The following is a 14,603-nucleotide window of genomic DNA, read 5'->3' as shown; positions in this document are numbered from 1 at the left end:
ACATGTATTATTTAACATAAATACCCTGAGGGAACCAAAAAGCCTCCTGAGCTTTGCGTTCAGGAAATAAAAAAAATTCAGCACAGTCCAACTGCAGTAACCAGTAAACTAGCCTCCAAAGATATACAGTAAGCATCCCTGCCATTAAAGGGAGGGGCAGGACTCCTTGGGGATGATAGGGTCGAAGTTCGAAAGATTCACAAACATTACTTATAGCAGTTTTAAGTATGATGTGGGGAAATGAAAAAAAATGTGTAGCTGTTACACACAAAGCAAGCAGTTGCCCATTCCTAAAAGCTGCTCATTCATTCCTAAAGATAACCTTTATCCTCGTAGAGCATATAAGAATCGGTGGCATCGGCCCAGTGAGGAAACATAAAAGCCGAAGGGAATATAGGGGAGAGAGAGAGAGAGAGAGAGAGAGAGAGAGAGAGAGAGAGAGAGAGAGAGAGAAGGATGGAGAGAGAGAGAGAGAGAGAGAGAGAGAGAGAGAGAGAGAGAGAGAGAGAGAGAGAGAGAGAGAGAGAGAGAGAGAGAGAGAGCGGCCGGCTAGAGAGCAGAGGAGAGGAGAGGCGTGGCTGGCCATTGAACCCCGATGCCATTTCTGCTCTTTCATCAATGGAGATTACTCGAATTAATTATCCCCGTCTTGCGGGAGTGCCACTCTTGGCATTTACGAGCCCTGACCCATCTGACCCCCCCTGCCGCGTGCCCTCTGCGGGGGACCCGTCGCTTCAGAGTCCTGGGGGGTGCGGTGGGGGTGGGTTGGGGGTTTGCGGTAGGCACCCTTCTTCCTTTTATGCATTTAAGCTTTAAACTACCGAACGTGGCAGTGGTGCCGGTGCTGCTGCTGGTAATGTCAGCGGACATAGGCGCACAATTAGCCACGGGCCCTCTGACCTGTGTGTGTGTGTGTGTGTGTGTGTGTGTGTACTGTGTGTGTGTGTGTGTGTGTGTGTGTACTGTGTGTGTGTGTGTGTGTGTGTGTGTGTGTGTGTGTGTGTGTGTGTGTGTGTGTGGGTATGTATGTGTATGTATGCGTGTGTGTGTGTGTGTGTGTATGAGTAGAGAGATCTGTTCAAAAGGCGCGTGGCACTACCTGGTGTGACGGAGGCCTCCTGGAAGGACGAGCACAGCGAGGAGATTGACTTGTTCATCGCCAACAACACCTTGAAGCTCTTCGTCGTGTACGTTGACCAGTATGCCGGTCTGAAGACCGAGTTTGCCATGCCATCACAGGTAATGACCTGGACTAACTAACAGAATCCGGTGATGTGGATGATGTGTATGTATTAGGTGCCAGCTCTGCCATGTGTGTTCCCATCATATTAAAAATGTTTACGTATGGCACTGGCCTGCCACCACAGCGTCTCAGCATGTTTTGCAGGCTGATTTTGTTGTTGGTACTCAGTGTTTTTTACAGAGAATTGAATTCCATTTGTGGTGGTTGGTTTGCAGAATTAATTTGAATGCAACAGTTTTTAACAAATTAGCACAGCGTGGTTATGATGCTAACCTGATTTAAGCATAATTTAGTACAACCTGGAAAATCATTGTGTGGTGGTCAATGTTGATATTGTGGTGGGCCGCCACAAATAAGTCAATGTATGGGAAACACTGGTACTGTAATTGAATAGGCACCACCAGCACCACCTCTTCTCTTTCCCATCAAAATTTTTTTTACTTTTTATTGATTTATAACTGTAACATTTAGTCTACAAGAATTTAGTGCACACCATGAAGTACATCTTGTAAAGGTATAGACTTAACAGAAGAATAAGCACAGTACACTATATACTTAATTACACTGTACAGGTAGATAAGTATTATGAACATAAGCCTATTTAGCATCAGCTAATTATTAAGTATAAGCCTATTTAGAATAAAGGCTAATCCTCCCTGGTCCCTTAGCAATCACACCTACAGTATCTCTGTGATGGCTGTGTTTGGCTTTACACCTGTTTCTCCTCCTTGGGTTCTTTGTCTAGTCGGTGGAGCAACTGGCGTACTTCATCCGTGCGGATAACGCTGTGATCTTGCCGGAGACGTTCGAGAGCGCGGTGCACTTCGGCATGATCCGCGGCAGCGGCAGCGAGAGCCTGCTGCGCCTGATGAATGGCGTGTTCGCGCCCAACGTCACGCTCAGCGGTAGCTGGCCCGAGAGCATCAAGAACAACTACCTGGCCCACATGCACCGCTACCTCACCACGCTGACAGGTAAAGACCAGCTGGAACACAGGTAACGTCAGAAGGAGAATGATATCTGCTACAGGGATGCCAGTGACACATTTAGTTCAATATAAATTGTTCCATAACTAAATTGTGAGCGCATAGTTTTATAGTGTTTTGAGCCCCCAATGTCGTCTTCCAGGCAGCGCTGCATGGAAGGCACTAGGGTTAGGCAAGGGTTAGGGTTCAGGTTAAAATTAGAGTAAAGTGCCTTGAAGTCAGCGGTGGGGGCTTAAAACACAATCGAGCATGGGCATAAGTATGGCATGGGCATATAGCATTAGTATCCACAGTGATAAGTGCCTTGAGGTCCCTAGGACAGTTAGGACTTTGTGATACATACTGCAGCCTCGGCTAGTTAGAGCAATCTGAAACCATCCATTTTCAGCATTTTAACATGTTGTGGCTGCATTGCAAAATTGAGTGTTTTTCATATTTCGTGGAATTTCAGGACCTGACGACGTGGTGGCGACCTTTTATATATCCCCTATCCCAAATGTGCCTGTTTACCCCAAAGCTCATTTAGATGTCACCCACCTGCCTCCTCGAGACGGCAGCCGCGCCCTGGTATCCCCTCCTGGCAGTGGGGCGCGGCATCGTTCATCTCCGCGGCAACAAGGGCCGCTCCTGAGCGCGGGCCATTGATCTGTTTTTTCACGCTTCACCACGAGTGTTATTGGGATTTTGGAATTGCTCTTCGCCGTAGTACTGCAGCCGGAGGGGCCGGTCGGTGTGGTTTGGCTTTCTGTTTTTTTCTTTCTTTCTTTTTTTCCGCTACGACGGACAGAGTAGGTAAACGAAACGAAACGAAATGCAGCTCCACCACAGGCACAAGGCTTTCTCCAGTAATAACACTCCACCGCAGAGCGCCGTGATGGTTCAATTATCACGTTAATTATTCCAATCACCTCAGCCTGTGCTCATTCACACTCACACACACACACAGACACACACACACACACACACACACACACACACACACACACACACACACACACACACACACACAAACACAGGTACAGGAAGACGCTGGTACTCACACATGCACACACACAACGCTCAAGCCCGACTGAACTACTGCAAGAGCTGTACAATAACTCTGTCAGAACCACTCTCTTGTAAATGCAGTATTGTTTTTTACCCTCGAGGGTGTTGCATTTAGGGCAGGGGCTGAGTGGCTTTGCAATCAACATCTAGGTAATTTTAACAGTTGTAGCCACTTCTGTTTTCCCTCGGAACACTTATTCAGTATTTCTCACTGTGTTGGGAAACAACATCCAAAGTAGGAAAAAGTACTTTCAGGGGTACAGGACTTGTTTCTTTTGACAAACCAGTCAAAAATATTTTTTTATTTCAATTCTTTTGTTAAAGTCTTTTATCTGCTTTAGCATGTACTGTATGTGCTTTACCTGCCTAGAGCACTGGAAATGAATTCACTGTGTGTTCTGGGGAAGGTGATGATGATGTATTTCTGCGGGCTGTACGGCTGTAAAAACGATTTTCCGCCTGCGAGCGGGAATCATTTCTTGAGGCCCCCTCGGTATATTGATTTCGCTCGGGCCCAATCCAAAAATAATGATATGCTCCCATTATGTCTGATTTTTGAAGGGAGGTAGAGGCAGCCACTGTGAAACATTACAGGCCATTCACCAAATCCCTAAAAGACCCGCACCAAGGAAGAATGAATATCCGACCCCCCTCCAACCCCTCCGCCCTGACAGAATAGAGCCAATATTGAATTGGTTGTGCAGGCATCGGTCATGCGACCCAAATATTCAGCCTGGTGGGGGCACATAGTGAGACGCCTCCAGCCTTGTGTACATTCATCAGTTCTACATGTGTCTGTTGTGGGCTTCCAGCATGATTAGCCACCTCTGAGCTGTGGCGAGCTCGAAACCTTGGCTCGCTGGCTCGATGCGGCATCTTTTTGTGTGGTGAGGGTTTGGGTTTGGTAGGTGGGTGTGGTGGTGGTGGGGGCAAGAAGAAGAGGAAAGGAGGCTGTTGCTCACGGTCGCTGTCCTGGAGGAACAGAGTGGAGTGCTAAGTACCTCATCAGGACTCTGGCGGCTCGGGGAGCCCCTGATTGAAAAGCGCCAGTCTCTCTCTCTCTCTCTCTGTCTCTCTTGACACAGGCTCCTGTTTTCCTGCCAGGGCTTATTAACAGGCTTGTGGGCTCACCACTCTCTCTTGTGTTGTCTCATTATTTCTCCCACCATCTCGCCATCCCTTTCTTTCCTTCTGTCGTTCACTGTCTTCCCCCCCCCCCCCCCCTTTACATCTCTCTCTCTCTCTTTCTCTCTTTTCCCTTTATCTCTGTCTTCTGTCGTTCACTGTCTTTTTCCCCCCTTTACATCTCTCTCTCTCTCTTTCTCTCTTTTCCCTTTATCTCTGTCTTCTGTCTTTTCGCTGTCTCTGTCTGTCTCTCTTGTTTGCCCTTTTTTGGGGGTGGGGTGGGGGGTGGGTTCTTTGTGCTCTTCCTGTCTCTTAGTAAAGGCCAATCGAAGGCTATAATGCCAAGCCATTGTGTTTGGGGCGTAAGTACCCTAGTCCAGTGCAGGCTTATTTATTTCCCCTCTCTCATAGTGGCCCTTTTTCCTTGCAGATGAAGCCGAACCACTCAGCACTTGTACCTTCTCCTCTCTCACTCCCCTTTCATCTCTTCATCTCACTGCTCTCTGCCCCCAAACATACACCCATACACAGGCATGCACATACACACGCACACGCACACGCACACACACGCACACGCACACCCCTGCAAACTTTCTCCTCTTCGAGCCATTTCTTTCATGTCCTTTCAATTATCTCTTCTTTTCTCCTCCCTTCTTCCCCGCTCCTCCTCTCCAGCCCTCCTCTCACTCTAAACCAATCTCGTTGAAGTGCCACAGTGGGGAAGTGTTTAGATGTCCAGTGAAGAGAGCTTGTGTTTTTTCCCCTTTGTGTTGTTGATGGAGTGAGAGCAGGGAGCATCCAGCAACATGCGCGTAAGACAAAGAACATATCTCTGACAGCACATAGCCAACACGGTTCCATCAATTACACGGGCACATTTTTATCTACCTGTCTGGCTGCCTGTCTGTCTGTCTGTCTGTCTGTCTGCCTGTTTATCTATCTGTCTGTCTGTCTGCATGCTATTCTTGGCCTGTGTGTCTTGCTTGCCTGTCAGTGCATTTTCGCATCCCCTTTCCTATATCTCTGTTCAATTTCCACTCTGTCAACATGTCGGTCTGTCGGTCTGTCTGTATTTTATCGTTATTATTTTTAATGCAGTTTTATGCTGGTTGGGGGGTGGGGGATATCCATCAATCAAGTGCAGCCGATCGTCAGACCCTTACATATGTATTTGCAGCATGAGGCCGGCAGTGACACCTGTGCGGCATCTGCCTGTGCGTAGGGTCGCAGCGTCTCCATTCAAATGAGATTCTCTGTCGGCAGGACGCCTCGCCTGAGTCCTCTAATGGCCGCTGTGCTGTAATGTCACACCCCTCCTGACTGTGATAATGAAGCCTGCTCGTGTGTGTGTGTGTGTGTGTGTGTGCGTGCCTGTGTGTGTGTGTGTGTGTGTGTGTGTGTGTGTGTGTGTGTGTGTGTGTATGCGTGTGTGTGTGTGCGTGCATGTATGTGTATGTGTGTGTGTGTGTGTGTGTTTGTGTGTGTGCGCGCGCTCATGTATGTGTGTGTGTGTGTGTGTGTCTGTAGATGCCCGCTTCAAGCTGGTTGGTAACACTGTGCTCTACATCCCAATGGAGGCCATGCAGTGCACCCCTGAGGAGGCGGCCAAGGACAAGGAGCTTGTGCAGAGACTGGAGAGTAAGACTTTTCATTTTTTTTTCTGTCTGTCTGTCTGCCAGTATGTACCTGCTCATGTAGTATCTCTCAGTCAAACTGCCTGTCTGGTTGTCTGTCTGTCTATCTTTCTTTCTGACTATGTGTCTATCAGTTTGGCTGTTTCCCCTTTTTTTTTGTCTGTTTGTGTTGTTACACTTGGTTCATACTTTTAGTTCATACATAATTCAATGTTTAAGAATTTGAGAACTCTTCTTGAGCACACTGTCTTGAGTGCTTTACATATTGAAGTATTTATAATTATAATTATAAGAATAACGATTGCTTCAGTGTAAACGCTCCTAGTTTAAAGCTGAATGTGAAATTAATAGACAACAAAAATAACCAGATTGTGTCCGAAAAATAACCTCTCTTTATTAAGTTGGTGATCCCAGCCCTGAACCATACGTCTCCCATCAAAGCAAAAAAATGAGTTGTTGATGACATAGCTGTGTGCCGCAAGGCATGACAGGAGCGGGGGTAACATGAGCGAATTGTTACTTTTGCCTTTGGTGCCAGTCACTCCCTGCATTTTCAATTTATCTGCCTTTGTTTTATTTTAGGAAGTGTCCTTGTATGTTTCTGTCAAGGTTAACCTGTCACTTAACTGCTCAGAAATGCCTGAGGCTCATCCTCCCACCAAAAAATTCCCCACTAAATCAAATACTCCACAAAAAGTAGTGCGTCTGCTCCACATGATGAATATTCTTAGGTAGGAAAGGCTGGTGCAGACGTGGGCTCAGTCCTTAGTAGTGACCTTGCCTTACCGACGGCCATTTTGGACTCAACAGCTTCTCGGAGATTACCAGTATGTCCCCAGGAGTGATGAAAAGAGTTAAATGCAAGCAAGACCCAGGGGCAGTAGTAGTTAAATGCTAGATTCAGGGTTAGGGGCATTGTGAAACCCCAGTACAATTAGTCTTAAGCGTGTGCTCTGTCTGGCACCATGTGTAGGGACATTTACTGTTTGGGTGGTGGTGAGTCCCTTGGGCAGTCGAAGGCCCCATTCATATTACAGTAAACCACACTACAGTATCTGGAGCATTGTGCATTGATGTTGTTTACACATAGGCTTTTATAGCACAGGCCCCAAGAGTCCTGCGAGGGGGAATATAGCAGAAAGTGCCAATGCCTGTTTGAACACCCTTGGAGTTTCCTGGAACTCTTTAAATATACATTCATAGAACAGACTGTACTGAATCGCGCTGACTAAAATATGCCACAAATCATTTTTTCGTGTCACATTCCAATGCAAGCTATTCAGGAAAATGCATCCATCCATCGCTATCACTCATCCATAGTCTCTCACTACTTATCATTAAATATCTCTATCCATCTATGAGTCTGTCTTTAACATAACACCGTCTTTCTTTGTGTCTCTCTGTCCTTCTGTGCATCTCTCTCTTTCTCGTATCACTCTTCCTGCCTACCTTCTCTGTTTCTCTATTTCTTTCTTTCTTTCTTTCCCTCTACCTCTCTCCCTCCCTCTCTCTCCCCCACTTCTGTCTCTCTCTCTCACTCTTTCTCCCTCCCTGTCTTCCCTTCAGTGGTGATGATCCACTGGACGCGTCAGATTAAGGAGATGCTGAGCGCCCAGGAGACGGTGGAGACGGGCGACACCACTGGGCCGCTGGAGGAGCTCTCCTTTTGGAGCAGCCGCTGCTCCGACCTGTCCGGCATCAGCCAGCAGCTGCAGCAGCCCGGCGTCACGCACGTCCGCACCATCCTGCAGATGTGCAAGTCCTCCTACGTCGCACCCTTCTGCAAGCTGGCCAAACAGATACAGGTACTGAGAGAGAGAGGGGGAAGAGAGAGAGAGAGAGAGGGAGGAGAGAGAGGGAGGAGAAAGAGAGCGGGAGTGTGTAGGCCAGTTGCATTCCGCAGTGCGTAGGCACGTTGCATTACAGGCATCACACACATCTGCGCCTGGTCAAGCAGATACAGGTACTGAGAGAGAGAGAAAGCCAATTGCATTACCATCACCAGAGGGGTGAATGTGATTGTATGATCTAAGATGGATAGGGCTGTGTGTTCTAGGTAGGTCTCCTCTTTGGCAGCTGGCCAAGCAAGTGCAGGTACTTAGTTTAGGCCACTGTCATTTCTCATTACAGACACAAATATTGTCCAAGAGGCTAGGACAGTTATACTGTACATACAGACTGTGTATTATCACACCTGTTGCAACCCCATTGTCATTAACTGACCAAGTACTGACCACTGACAGCTTCTGTGAGATGATAGCGTTTCCAACAGTTGAAGAACACCACCAACAGTAAGCAAGTACACTACACCACCAACACAGACACAGCATTGTGCTGAAGACACACTGTGTTATGTGTTATCCTGTGGAACACAATGCAGTTTTGTCATCACCAAACCAGCTGTAGAGCTGCTTCCAAAGAAGTGCTCTCATACAGATTGCCATTTTTTCAGAAGAATTGTCTTTAGAGGCCTCATTATTGAAAGCTGTGCGATCAGGCTGCTGTTGCTGTTGTTTTTTGTTGTTCAATTTTAACATCATTTTATGTACCTAAACTCTGTCATCGCTGAGTTTTGACTTGAATGCAGTGTTAACTGTGCTGTTTGATATTCAGACTTTTGAATATGGACCCTTTCAACAATAAAAACAAAAACAATGCTTGAACATTCTATTTGGGCCCCAATCTACTTCCTCTGCATTAAGATAACATATGGAATTTTAAAACGGAAGCCTTGTGGGGCCAACTATGATGCTGAGAATGGAACTCTCTTGAAAGGGTCCATATCGTTAGAAGCCAATAGGGATTTAGCGGATCTTGACCTCAACAATAAGGTTACAGAATCAAGAATCAAGAATCAATGTGGCAGCAGCCACAAAAACGTTTCGCGGTCATTTATCTTGACCGCCAAATCAATGCAGAGTATCTACTGTATGGACATGTGTTGTGTACTGTTTATTTAAAGTTGTACTTTTTTTTGTGCTTCTTTCAAGCCCCCACTGCCAGCTATTCAAGCATGCTTGAGGACTCGCAGAAAGAGTTGATAGACGTGTCTAGATTGTCAACCTGTTTGTATTCTGAAAGTTTTCCACGCAATTACAAGTGAAAAAGATCAATCCACCTTGTAGAATAATGATGTATCCATGTGCATTTCAATCCAATTTGACTTTGTATCGATGTTGGTAACGCCCAGTGACAGAAGGTAAGCAAATCTTGCAGTGAATCATTACCTTTCAGTCTCTAGTTTCATCCCCTGACACCCTATTAGCAATTTCAGGTGATTGACAGAAAAAGATGCAGCGAGCTAGCATCATTCTGCATTTGGATTTCGCTCCTCTCTCCATCGACTTGCGTACCTGTACGTCACCTGCTGGAGCCTGCATTGCCACCAGCGAGGCTGTAATCATTTATTCAACTCTCAGGGCGAGCAGTCGCTAATTACAGTGTACCCATAATACTCACAATGACTTTTGGGTTCTCTGAATAAGGGTCTTGCTTATGATGAATACAAATGCGATGAGGCAGCTGTAGTTGCCATAGTGCTGTAGTTTCCATAGTGCACTCAGGAGTCTTCTGTGTTCTTGATTATTCTGCCCTCAGTAAACTATGGGCAGTACACTAGGATTAAGTTGACAGCATTTGACATTAGATACACTTTTCAAATAGTTTTTCAAGAGTTTGGGTATTGATGTTTTTGTTCATCTTGAAACCAAAAAGACCCTTGTGGTGCAGCTCCAAACTCCAGATGGCTTTCTGTGTATAGTGAATAGGCTGAAATATGGGCACTTACACACAGCAATTGTCTTAAGTTCTATAAGGACATGACAGTGGCAGAAATGTTAAATGACCTCCTCAGTAGTTTGGGTACTTGAGTGCTCTTAAGAGGCTCTTAAGAGGCCAGGCCCATTCTCCTTGGCTTTTGTGTATGCGTCGACCTTCTTGTGAAAAGACGGGATAAGAGGAAATGTAGCGGCTAGAGTACTGCACTGTAGGTGTGGTCAGGCCAGGTCAGGTGGGATGACTTAAGCCAAGTAGGAGAGAGCCTGCAAGAGCAGTGAGATTGGGAGAACTGAGGGGGTTGGGTGTGTGTGTGTGTGTGTGTGTGTGTGTGTGTGTGTGTGTGTGTGTGTGTGTGTGTGTGTGTGTGTGTGTGTGTGTGTGTGTGTGTGTGTGTGTGTGTGTGTGTGTGGTGGTGGGAGGGGGGTTGGGGAGGGGGTCTGAGGTGTGGAATAAAGAGGAGATTATAATGGAGAGGTAATGGTGTGAATAAAAGAGCGGTCATGAGAGTGATATATGAACAGCCGACGAAAACGAATTCGCCCCGGCGGAGAGAGAGAGAGAGGGAGAGAGAGAGAGAGAGAGAGAGAGAGAGAGAGAGAGAGAGAGAGAGAGAGAGGGAGAGAGAGAGAGAGAGAGAGTGAGAGCCGGCGACGTGCTCAGGAGAGAGCATTACGGCAATGAGCCAGTCGCTCATTTAAACGGGCCGTGTGAACCGGAGCGGAAGTTAACAGCCTCTCGGGCCGCCAGAACCACACCTGGATCTTGGCAGGGGGAAAAAAATGCACTTTTTTTTCTTTTTTTCAATTCCTGTCTCTCTTGCCCCGGAAGGCAGAAAACTCCTCGTATGGATTGATTAGCCGATTACCGGGGGCCAGATGTTGGCGCTCAAGCCCGCGTCAGAATCTTCTGGCGTTGCACACCTGTTTTTTTGCCTGATTGAATAATCAAAGGAAATGCGAGATGAGACTCTGGAGCTTCTTAATGGAGAAAAAGAAACCGCGGGGAGTTTGCTCGCTCCGATTCTCTGATTTTAAAAAACGTCGGGTTTTGCCAGGCACTTACCACGCAACTCAAGTTTGCAAACTCTCCCCGGGGAAAATGCTTAAAAAGCATTGCCGCTTTATGACTTTGTTTTGACTTAAAATGAAGCCATCTGCAGACTAAAGCATAAACTCTGCAACCATGATATGGTTATTACGGAGCAAGCTACTGCTGTTGCAGCTGGAATTGAATTAACCTGAAAATCCAAAGCTGCCCTCTCAAGATGTTTCCACAAGAATTACCCCAAACTTAACCTCTTTGAGAGCTGCCCTATACTCTAAACAAACACGACATTTCCACCTCCTCTCCACAATCCTACTGCACAGTAACCCAGGAATTATTTATATGCTGTCAGAATGTTTCCAAATGACTGCTGATCTACATGGTAATGTGATATAGATCATGATAATGTATGTAGATAACACTCTGATGCGGATGCTAATATTGTATAGATGGGAACGCACAGGGATACTGCTGCGTTATAGATGGTGATGAGGGAACAGAAGCAGCAGACGGGGAGGAACAGGAGATAGGGAAAGGGCCGTCTGCATCGTTGGCTGAATTTTAGGCGATGTTTATGCCATCAGCTACAGAATTAATTAGCTGTTGCTTCTTACAATAGTGGAATTTGGAAAGCAAAGCTATTTACTACAGCTGTTTATTTAGAATAAATAGTTCAAGTGTAGTGTGTCAAGTATAAAATGTTAGAGGGCATAACATAACTAATTTAGACACAAGAAAACACACACACATTCAAAACTTCTAGTGGAAATATTCTCTGAAGAATTATCCCGGTTTTTACAGTAACCCTTCACTTTGCAAGCCAACAGTGAGAATGCATTTGGTTGGATGGATAATAAACATATACATATTCTATACGAAATGTGATATGACAATCAGCAGAGGTGGAAAAGTCTGGCTTCAGAAAGTCCTACCACATACTGTATCTGTTCTAACCCTTCACTAGAACCAGCTGATTCTAATTAGCACTACTCTTCAGCCAGGTAGATCTGCTAATTAGTGAGGATCATCTCTTCTCTAAGTGCACAGGTAGTATAAATACATGATAGGACTTTCTGAAGCACCATCAGGCCAACCATGCATACTGTCTGTGCTGATGATTGCCAGCCAGCACTCTGATTACCACCCCCTGCCTTTGATCAGCCACTGAGGGGCATTAGTGTTTGGGGGTGTGTGTGTCACTGTGTAGGCCGGCTTGACACTGTCCAGTCTTTTGATGGGCAGCCAACACCCAGATGACTTTCTCTTTCTTATATCCGTCCCTGTGGTGCATGGCTATTCTTGGTGTGTGTGACTGTATGGTGTATGTGTGACTGTGTGTGAGACAGAGAGAGAGAGAGAGAGAGGGAGAGAGGGAGAGAGGGAGGGAGGGAGGGACTGTATGTATATGTGTGGTTGTACATGACTATGTGTGTGGCTGTGTGTGTGTGTGAGAGAGAGAGCCTGTGCTTATATTACTCTGTGTGTGTGTGTGTTTGTGTTTGTGTGTGTGTGTGTGTGTGTGTGTGTGTGTGTGTGTGTGTGTGTGTGTGTGTGTGTGTGTGTCTGTCTGTCTGTGTATGTGTACAGTATGTGTATATGAGTGGGATATGTTTGGGAGTATATGACTCTATATGACTCTGTTTGTATGACTCTGTGTGTGTGTGTGTGTGTGTGTGTGTGTCTGTCTGTATATGTGTATGTGTATATGAGTGGGATATGTGTGGGAGTATATGACTCTATATGACATGACTCTATATGACTCTGTTTGTGTGACTGTGTGTGTGTGTGCAGGACGGCTCGATGCAGGCCCAGTCCAACCTGGCCTTTCTGTCCCTGCTGCGGGAGCCATGTGAGGAGCTGGCCCAGCTCAAGCCCAGTGAGGGGGCCCCCAAGCTGGCGCACATCATCAACATCATCCGCTTCATCTGGGTCAACTCCGTCTACTACAACACCCGCGAGAGGCTCACCGCCCTCTTACGGAAGGTACACCACCTCCATCACCACCACCACAACTACTATCACCACTGTTACCAATACAACATCACCACCACCCACAACTACTATCACCACTGTTACCAATACAACATCACCACCACAACAACTACTATCACCACTGTTACCACCTCCATCACCACCACCACTGCCATCACCACCACTGCCACCATCAACACCACCACTGCCACCATCAACACCACCACTGCCACCATCAACACCATGACTTCCACCATCAACACCACCACTGCCACCATCAACACCACCACTGCCACCATCAACACCATGACTTCCACCATCAACACCAATTCTATCACGGTCACCTGTTGCTCTGTACACACACCTGTAAGGGTCTTTTATACAGTCTCCATGCCAGAGCTCTTCAAAGTTCTTCTGCAATGTAGCAGCTGGTACAGTTCAGTGTCCCTCTGACAACACCTGCCTAACTGATAAGAGACACACACGCTTGGCATTCAATGCAGCACTGGCCTTGTGACTTCCTTTTGCGCGTGGAAATCCACATAAACACACACACACACACACACACACACACACACACACACACACACACACACACACACACACACACACACACACACATCAAAAGCTTGTGTTCCTCCTCCTCTTGCATCTAGGTTAGAATAGCCACATTCCACTTTTGTCTCATGCAGTGGTCTTGTGGGCGTTAGCTCCCCTCCCTCCCCTTCTCCCACCATCGTCCTGGAAACCCAGCACCAGCACCAGCAGCAACCTCAGCCTTCACCAGAAGCAGGCCGAGCCCCTGAGCTTCTGCTATCATCCCACAGCTCCTCTTTTTTTTCATTTTTACAGTCCTCTGCACTCGGAGGGAGAAAGCGTTTAACCTCCCATAATTGCACTCTGACCCCCCCCCCCCCCCCCCCCCCCCCATCTCTCTGGAGTTGCGGCACCACAGCTGTCTGTATCCGAGTCTGTGTCCCGTCCTTTTGTTCTCTCCTCCCTGCATCCTTCCTCCATCCCCTCTCACTGTCTCTGTCTCTCCTCCTTTCATTTGATGCCTTTGATGAGACATCAAGGAGTGCCAACCCAACTGATGCAGCGAGAGTGGGAAAAAGAGAGAGAGAGAGAGGAAGAGAGAAAGAGAGAGAGATAGAATGTGATGGAGTAAAGAAAAAAACAGTTCAAACAGGTCTAATTGTTTCCTGAGGTCTGGGTAGGACGAGATGCCTTCAGCTGGTGGCCATAGCAGCAGCAGCAGCAGCAGCAGAGGTGGCATTGCTCATTTCAAAGCGTCTCCCCTTCACGCAGACTTCTCTCCCCTCTCTCCCCTCTGCTTTCCCTGGCCTCGCCGGTGTCTCGGCACAGGCCTTTAACCCACTCAGCAGGATCAGTTCCCATCGGTGCCTCTCACTCAATCTCCCTCCACCTTCCCCAACCTTTGCAACCCCCCCCCCCCCCCCCCCCCCCACACACACACACACGCACCCCCATACCCCCCCCCCCCCCCCCTCCCCACACACACACATACACACACACACACACACACACACACACACACACACACACATACACACACACACACAACACACACACACACACACACAGTCACACACACACACTTTTACTTACTCAAGAAACCCTGCCCATTTCACCCAACTTAAAGGGGATATCCGGCAATTTTTCACACAGAGATCGGTTTCACGAAACAGTCGGTACAAAAACAAGTTTTTTTCCTAGCTCGAGTTGCTGCAGCCGGCCCCCCCCCCCCCCCCACAC

General features: G+C 47.2%; 1 protein-coding gene across 1 annotated transcript in view; it reads left to right on the top strand.

The window, feature by feature from the left end:
- The window catches only part of dnah2 (dynein, axonemal, heavy chain 2), a 225,651-nt gene that overhangs the window by 5,474 nt on the left and 205,574 nt on the right, over positions 1–14,603 (top strand). Inside the window, 5 exon segments of the mRNA XM_042069618.1 lie at positions 1,069–1,239; positions 1,989–2,217; positions 5,929–6,039; positions 7,602–7,840; positions 12,648–12,839. Coding sequence (XP_041925552.1) covers positions 1,069–1,239; positions 1,989–2,217; positions 5,929–6,039; positions 7,602–7,840; positions 12,648–12,839 — 942 coding nt within the window.

This window comes from Alosa sapidissima, chromosome 18 (genome assembly GCF_018492685.1).
Source record: "Alosa sapidissima isolate fAloSap1 chromosome 18, fAloSap1.pri, whole genome shotgun sequence".
In the NCBI taxonomy this organism is placed as follows: domain Eukaryota; kingdom Metazoa; phylum Chordata; class Actinopteri; order Clupeiformes; family Clupeidae; genus Alosa; species Alosa sapidissima.
This window is presented reverse-complemented; position numbering and strand designations above follow the sequence as displayed.